The sequence below is a fragment of the Megachile rotundata genome, chromosome 3, assembly GCF_050947335.1.
Source record: "Megachile rotundata isolate GNS110a chromosome 3, iyMegRotu1, whole genome shotgun sequence".
Taxonomy (NCBI): domain Eukaryota; kingdom Metazoa; phylum Arthropoda; class Insecta; order Hymenoptera; family Megachilidae; genus Megachile; species Megachile rotundata.
The window spans coordinates 17,512,905-17,521,899 of record NC_134985.1 but is presented as its reverse complement, the minus strand read 5'-3'; the positions used below and the strand labels follow the sequence as shown (position 1 = coordinate 17,521,899).

Sequence of the window (8,995 nt, the reverse complement as noted above, 5' to 3'; positions counted from 1 at the left end):
TTGAAATTTGTAATTTCATTTAATTTCGCTGTTCAATACAAATAGGTTTTATCATTATGCTTCCCGCGTACTTGAACTTACAACGTTTACTTCTGTCTTTATCGAGACATACATATAAGTTACATGAATAGAATTATCTTGCGCAAGACTTAAATTACCGTCGGTAACATTTAAGTGATAGTTCAGAGATAGAGTGAAACAAAATTATTGCAGTAGCTGAAAGTTATGTTTCGGTGGCAACTCACGAACCGATTACCGAAAGAAAGTACACAAAGTAAAGATGATATCAAACACGTATATTCAGGCATCAGTGTTTAGAGCGCAATCGTTTTAATCTTTTCACGAAATTAAAACAACGTCTTTTCTTTGTATGTCACGTTTCTTGTAAAAGATTTAATTTAGTTGTTACAGAGTGTCGTTAATGACTAGTTGGATTCTACATTGTAATACTGTACAGGGTTTTCCAAAGAGTTCAAACATTTCTAAAATTCCTCGACAACCTCTACATTAAATTAAAATTAATCGAATCAAGAGAAGGAAATAATTTTCATAAACGTTCAGTTTTTAATGTAAATAATTATTTTTTTTACAGTGAAAATTTCATTCGGAATTTCAGAACGAATATCTAACGGAGTACCCTATACATATATGTGACTATCAAGTAACATGTATACTTTTATGATTTGTCCCTTAAATTGTCACTTGTATAGTACAAATAATTCCTAGATCGTTGTACATTGGTGGATTACCAGTCCTCGCCTTATGTGAAATTTAATTACATTTTTCTCGCTCGCTTTCTTATCCGCTAATTAAAATAATATTTATATATAATAATTCCTTTACATAGTCTACTTATATCGATTTTGTTTAAGCTTTATTAGCCATAGACAATCTGCTTGGTATTTACAGAGATTAGATACAAAATTATAAACAGTTCTTAGTACAAAATAATTTTATGACTATAACGATTAAGGTTCAATAGCGTAGAGCAGGCCTAGGCAACCTTTCACGGCCTAATAGCAGGTTCTTACTCTCCCTCTCTTTTTCTCTCCCCCTTTAACGATAATTAATCGATTAATTCGCCAAATGAAATTTCAGGCTTTCGAATTCGCAATATTTACAGATTTTGCGGTCAGTTTTATTCAAACGCGTGGACGATAAAATTAGGGTGTTTCGGTATTGTTACAAATTTATATATTTTCAAGTTATTAAATTTATAAATTAATGTAGATGTTTAAAATTTTTTTAATCTATGTGCTTCACAGTTTGAAAATTTTCAAAAAGATCCAAGTTTGAAAATTTTCAAAAGGATCCAAGTTTGAAAATTTTCAAAAAGATCCAAGTTTGAAAATTTTCAAAAAGATTCAAGTTTTCAATTTTTCAAAAAGATCCAAGTTTTCAAATTTTCAAAAAGATCCAAGTTTGAAAATTTTCAAAAAGATTCAAGTATTTAATTTTTCAAAAAGATCCAAGTTTTCAAATTTTCAAAAAGATCCAAGTTTTCAATTTTTCAAAAAGATCCAAGTTTTCAAATTTTCAAAAAGATCCAAGTTTTCAAATTTTCAAAAAGATCCAAGTATTTAATTTTTCAAAAAGATCCAAGTTTCAAATTCGCAAAGATCCAAGTTGTTAAATTTACAAATTTTTCAATTTAGAAATTAGAAAGTTTGACAACCATTTAACTCCTCGAATATGAAAATTAAATACCGAGACACCCTTCCATCCAAAAGCAATAAAACAACGAAGAAGAACAGTAGGAAATTAATACTGATATTACATCGCGACAAGTTCTGACGATATAATTCGTCGCGAGGATAATCGATTTACGAAGAGAAGAACAATTCGACGGTGACTGAAAGTTGATTAACACGATTGTATGCGATGAAGAAGCCAGAGATTGCCCGTGCCTGAATAGAAGATATAGCTAGGTGAGCTCTCCACAGTCTTCCGCGATTACCTCTACATTTCTCTCAATTCCACGTCAGATTAACAATCGGGTGTGTTATAAATCAGATTCGATAAATCCGTTTGTTTTTCACAGAAAGAAAACTTGCTTAACATAATCAAATCCATATTAGTTTTACGTGATAGAACTTTTCTCGGGTTTGATTTTATTTAAATTAACAAAATTATGGAGTAGTTTTGATGTGATGTACTGATGAGCGTGCTGGGGTTTTTGAGAGAAAATGGCGATATAGGGAGAGGAGTTTGCAAGTTTGGAAATTGTGAATTGTTCAGGCTATTAAATTTAGGAATACCGATATTTATACATTTTTGATTTCGAAAATTCTAAAATTTAGAAAGTGGCAATATAGGGAGAGGAGTTTGCAAGTTTGGAAATTGTGAATTTTTCAAATTATTAAATTTAGGAATACCGATATTTATAAATTTTTTAATTTTAAAAATTCTAAAATTTAGAAAATGGCAATATGGGGAGAGGAGTTTGCAAGTTTGGAAATTGCGAATTTTTCAGGCTGTTAAATTTAGGAATACCGATATTTATAAATTTTTTAATTTTAAAAATTCTAAAATTTAGAAAGTGGCAATATAGGGAGTGGAGTTTGCAAGTTTGGAAATTGTGAATTTTTCAAATTATTAAATTTAGGAACTTGGAAATTTAGAAACGTAGAAAGTGAACATTTGGAAATACTAAAATTTATAAATTTTCAAATTTACAAATTTAAAAAATTTCAAATTACAAATTTAAAAAATTCCAAATTTAAAAATTAAAAAATTTGAATATTCTAAGATTTAGAAAAGTATAGATTTTCAAGCACAGAAATTTTAAAATCTTTACGTCGCCATATTTGACATCGTAAAACTGAAAATAGGTGGTGCGCCCTTTTCTTACACCGCCATTTTCTCTCAATCTACCACGCTGATATTGTTTCATTACATAGAATAATTATATTATATTATAAAATAATTTTCCAACTAAACTCCTTTATTTTCGAGTCGTAGACAAGTTTGTCCCCCTCCACCTTATCTCTAAATCAAATCCTTCAAGCAATCACACCTTTACAACAAAATTCGTGGCTTGAGAGGTTCAGGATATGTTTGCGACCTAATTCGATATCGACGTTTGTCCACGATTCGAAAATCAACTAAAAATCCCAAAATTGTACCTCACAAATATTCCTTATATTTATATACTATAAATATTCCTCACATTTTCAAGAGTTAATCGAGTTCCATCATGTAAAACGTGTGCCGAGTGAAACGAAGTATAAACAGCAAACGAATAATCAGCGATATAAAACTTATCGATTACAACGATTCTACGTAGACTGACGGAACGAAACAGCAATTCCATTCTTTGCGATTCTCTTCTCGATGTCGATGTTATTTAAAATAGCATCAACATGGAAGATTAAACGATCCCGGAAGCCTCGAGGCTTGATTGTCGATCGTACACTTTGTTGGGAAATTATTCCTTTTAATCAGGACGAACAAAATTGATACGCGTTTGGCTTCATGGGAAATTTCACCGATTGCCAATTCACCCCGTTAATTGGGATCGTTGAAATCAACGTAGAGCTCACGAATCGAAGCGACGTTCACGATACATTAGGTTCGTTGAAACGAATTTCTTTCAAGCGATCGATGAGTAATGACAAAGGGCATTTACCGACAGATTATCCTTCGGTGAACAAACAAGCTTGAGTGCTCGATGATTGGTCGACTAACTGTTGGCGTAGTTGGTGCAACTTTGTGACAAAAAATATCGGGGACAATTTGCAACAGATTTGTAATGTTCAAAATTTTATGTACAAATAATTCAAATTTAAAATTTCAATAATTTTGAAAAATGCATCTACTTTTTAATGCGACTATGTAAAAATCCAAAATCAAATTTATGATGTGTCTTTAACCTGTTAACTGCGCTTGACGTATATATACGTCGATGCAGAATTTCATTTCTGCGTGATTGATTAATTTTTTATCGAATAAAAATGCAACCGTTTTACGATTTGCTTTAAATTTTTGTAAAATTTATGGTGGTGGTAATTACTCTGTGTCTGACGTATATATACGTCAATGTCAAACTTCATTTCGATGCAGTTAGTTAACGAATTAATTTTTTATTGATTGAAAATATTCCTTTTTTTGCTTTACGTTTTCATATTCATAATAATGGCATGTACTCTGTATTCGACGTATATATACGTCAATGTCAAACTTCATTTCCTGTACCATTAACGAAATTGTCTGATTTTAATTACATATCCTCTAAAGGATTTTCTAAATGAAATTCCGCAGTTAATCGGTTAAATTTTTCTGATCTTTCATAACCGATCTTCAAGATAATTCTGTCGGTCAGCGAATTCAGACAGAACGCAGCGCAAGAGAAATGATCCTTTCAGCTACAAAGATCTTCGAACCGGTGTAGGTACAGGTAGATACGCAGAGATATATTAAATTATCACATGAGTAGACAAGTGAGTTACTCGTTAGCAGTAGGGGGCAACGATACAGCCAAAGGCAGCAATATGCTTACATCGATGAATCTAAACGCAACTATGATTCGTAATTATTATTTTTTTAATGGTCACACGCAAGTGACGGCAGTTTCTTCTTCGTCTTGTCTTTTTTCTTCTCGTTAACGCTAATCGAGTGATGACTACGTATTTTTTTTTTTAATCCTTATGCGAATAAAATTGCCCGATCTTCGTATAAAATTCTACTTTATTGAAATCGTTCTACCTTATCTTCGATACGGGAACAATATTAACGTTTCGAATATCGCAGTTATTGGTGGAAAACATAAATTTTTTATTAAATTTGGTTATGTTAACAATTGTACAATATTTTTTATGTTTATTTGGAGTTTAATATTCGAATTGATAAACGAGGAAAGGATAGGACTCTCGTTATATTGCCATTTTCATGTATCCGGTTTTTTATTAAACAGTATTATTTGAAAATGAGTTTGCAAATTTAGGGATTTAGGAATTTGAAAATTTTCAAAGGTGGTTATGTACTTGGAAAGGAGTTTTGGAAGGAAAACCTACAGGGTGTCTCGCAACTAGTGTAGAAATGGGGGGTAGCTGACGCGATTCTGAATAAGATTTCCCTTTGCAAAAATGGGGTTTGAAGCTTCGTTTTTGAATTATTAAGGAAAAACACGGACCAATCAGAGCGCGAGGATTATTACGCGTTAGACTACTACGCGTCCAATATCCACGCGTTGGATTACTACGCGTTAGATATCCACATGCTGGATTACTACGCGTTAGATTACCACGCATTAGATTCCTACGCTTAGAATTACCACGCGTTGCATTATTACGCGTTGGATTACTACGCGTAGAATATGCACGCGCTAGATTACTACGCGTTGAATATCCACACGCTGTATTAGTTCGCGATGGATTACTACGCAATGGATTACTACGCGTAGGATTACCACGCGTTGCATTACCACACGTTGCATTACTACGCGTTAGATTACCACGCATTAGATTCCTACTCTTAGAATTACCACGCGTTGCATTATTACGCGTTGGATTACTACGCGTAGAACATGCACGCGCTAGATTACTCCGCGTTGGATATCCACACGCTATATTAGTACGCGTTGGATTACTACGCATTGGATTACTACGCGTAGGATTACCACGCGTTCCATTATCACACGTTGCATTACTACGCGTTAGATTACCACGCATTAGACTCCTACGCTTAGAATTACCACGCGTTGCATTATTACGCGTTGAATTACTACACGTAGAATATGCACACGCTAGATTTCTACGCGTTGGATATCCACACGTTGTATTATTACGCGTTGGATTACTACACATTTGATTACCACGCGTTGCATTACCACACGTTACATTACTACGCGTTGGATAACAACGCGTTATCCGAAGCTGCCGTTCTCGCGTCTGCGCATACGCAATCCTCGCACTCTGATTGGTCCGCGTTTTTCCTTAATAATTCAAAAACGAAGCTTCGAACCCCATTTTTGCAAAGGGAAATTTTGTTCAGAATCGCGTCAGCTATCCCCCCATTTCAGGGACCTACACTAGTTGCGCGACACCTTGTATATCACTAAGAATTCTTTCCCACGTGACAATATAACGAGAGTCCACCGTAATTTCACTAGCAACCTTTGACTGCGACATTCGACGCGTCAAAAACGTTTTTCATAATCAACGACTAATCTACACTGGTTCAAATTTTCAATTACAATAATTCCCACCTGACCGGTGATTCGTTCGTTCAACAACACAGAGAGAAGCGATCTTTGTTACGTTTAAATTCAACGCGATTTATATACGAATGGCTATGTCTCTGGTATTATCTACTCCTTTACGCGGCGTTACATTAAGATATATAAATAGTATTTTTTTTAATGTTGTAACGGTAACATCGCCTACTTACTAGATATTGCGAATGCTATTAATAATAGTATTCATCCGGTATAAATACATGGAACATAACGATTCGAATGGTTAATTAGTTGAATGTCGTGAGAATAGCATCGCTAAACGAACAATTTTATCCTCGAAATCTTACAAATTCGTCGTTTCTCGTATCTCTAAACCCTCGTTCGTTTCATCGTCGAAACGAAGCCTCCGATATGTCGATAACTTTTCGAGTTTCTCATCGATTTCTCTGTTTCCCCGAGAAGAAATATCGTGCCCGAGACAGAAAGGAACACGGTTCCAAACGCTATTACCTCGAATTGCTTGCTCGTTGCTAATCTCGTCGTCCCGTTTCGCGTCAACGCAATCATAAACGTTTTCTTTTTTCATTCTTTTCTTATTTCTCGATGTACGCCTATATGTACAATATACTAGTTCTTTTTTTTTTCTTTGTGTTTGTATTGATCCCGCCTATCATATAAAGTTACAATTATGATGTGTCATAGTCCGTGGTGCGAGCCACCACTCCTTCCAACAAACAATATCTACGTCAGTGATGGGCAAATGCCCGTGGGCATGTGGGCAGTGCGATATAGAATGGTAGTCGATTTTTTAAATTCTCATACTTTTAAATTTAGAAATTTAAGGTTTTGGTGATTTGAAGATTTAGGGGTTTTAGGGGATTAGTGGGTCGAGAATTTAGGAAATTAGAGATTTGGTAAATTAGGGATTTTGGGGTTTTAGGGGATTAGTGGATTGAGAATTTAGGAAATTAGAGATTTGGTAATTTAGGGATTTTGGGGTTTGAGGATTTGGAGATTTGGGGTTTAAGGGGATTAGTGGGTTCAGAATTTAGGAAATTAGAGATTTGGTAATTTAAGGATTTTGGGGTTTGAGGATTTGGAGATTTGGGGTTTTAGGGGATTAATGGGTTCAGAATTTAGGAAATTAGAGATTTGGTGGTTTAAGGATTTTGGGGTTTGAGGATTTGGAGATTTAGTGATTCAGAGGATTAGTGGATCAGAAATTCAGGGGTTTAGGGATTTAGTGATTTAGGAATTTTGGGGTTTGAAAATTTAAAGATTTAGTGATTCAAGGATTTTGAGGTTTGAGGATTTGAAGATTTACGGTTTTAGGCGATCAGCAATTTTGGAACTCTGATATTCAAAAATTTGGGGATTTAGGAATTTAAGGATTAAAGCAGAAAAAAATGTATAAATATGTAAATATGAAGATTTAGGGACTCGAACATTAGAGGATCTAGGGATTTAATGATTAAGGGTTGGGAAAATGGGAATTTAAAAATTTCCGAATTTAGTTGCCTTTTTTAAAGATTTAGTATTTGAAGAATTTTGTAAAAATGTAGAATTGTGCACCCCTCGAGCACAATTGCCCATCACTGATCCATACCGTTCCCTCCAGAATTAATATGATATCGTCGAAGTCTCTCGCGCAAAATCACTTCTTTCGCCGTACTCTAACCCCTCCATGCTCTAACGACTCTTAACTCGAGTTCTATCGTGACGTACACGAGATTCGACAGTCTTCGAAGCAAAAAAGCTTAATGAGCGCCTAATAATTACGATTAATTTACGCACGACGAATTGTAACCACCTACACGTTCACACTCACTCATACTCGTTCTTTTTTTACACTTACATTTTCTTCTCCGTCATATCGCCGAGTAGTCTGATTAGGTTAACCGTATATTGCCATGAGTGTCGACGAATCCCCATTTTCTCGAATTTCCTTCATTTATGCTTCCAAGAAGATTCTAATTGCTTAAGTAAGTATCCCTATTTACCTCGAAGATACATTCTTATAATCCATGCAGGAATGTTCACAGCTGAATTACGATTACACGATATTGCTCCTAAATTCTCGAGGACCAAAAATCCACGGGGTCCTCGAGACTCTATGCGACCTTCGGATCGCCCGTCTCCATTCGATTGTCGAATTCACAGTTTCACGATTGTATTTTCTACCCTTGAATATCCTCCATTTCAGAAAGCCGGGACGTCGTTGTAACGATTCTTCGATGTCCAAATTCAGAATCTCGTTCGCACGGTTATCCAGTGAGGATAAAACGAGTCGTCGATCGGCCCTCGGTCCACGTTCGAACGGTTCTTAGCCGGGCACGCGTGGCACCCGCCACGGGCATCGTGCTCGTCGACTATCCTCGACGTTCAGTATCAGGACGTGGGCGCGTAACCAAGGTTCTTCCTCTGCAGGAACATCGAGATCTCCCGGAAGGTCGGCCTCTCAGTCTCCTCGCGCCGCCAGCAGTCCAGCATCAGGTCGTAAATATCCTTCGAGCAGGCGATCGGTTGCGGTAAATAGTCGAACAGGTTTTCGGTGTCCTCCTTGCAATTGTTCTCCCCGTTGCTGTCGCTGCACTCCGTCGCGCGATGCAATCGGCGGAGGCTCTGCACCACTTCCTCGTCTGACAAGTGCTCGTACGGGACGCGGCGGCCCAGGTTCAAGATCTCCCACAGGGTCACCGCGAACGCCCATACGTCGGTCTTCGTCGTGTACTTGCCCTGCGAACATTCGTTATCGATTGTGTTACGTTAGCAATTTGGGGACAGGGTGGCTGAAAATTGTGCACATCTGGAAATTCTAAT

At 36.1% G+C, this 8,995-nt stretch overlaps 1 protein-coding gene across 4 annotated transcripts in view; it reads right to left on the bottom strand.

The window, feature by feature from the left end:
* The window catches only part of LOC100882367 (discoidin domain-containing receptor 2), a 275,352-nt gene continuing 266,357 nt past the window's right edge, over window positions 1–8,995 (bottom strand). For all 4 annotated transcript variants that reach the window (XM_076530135.1, XM_076530133.1, XM_076530136.1 and 1 more), the window contains exon 17: window positions 1–8,911. In XM_076530135.1, coding sequence (XP_076386250.1) covers window positions 8,564–8,911 — 348 coding nt within the window. In that variant the 3' untranslated portion in view covers window positions 1–8,563. The remainder of the gene's footprint in view (window positions 8,912–8,995) is intronic.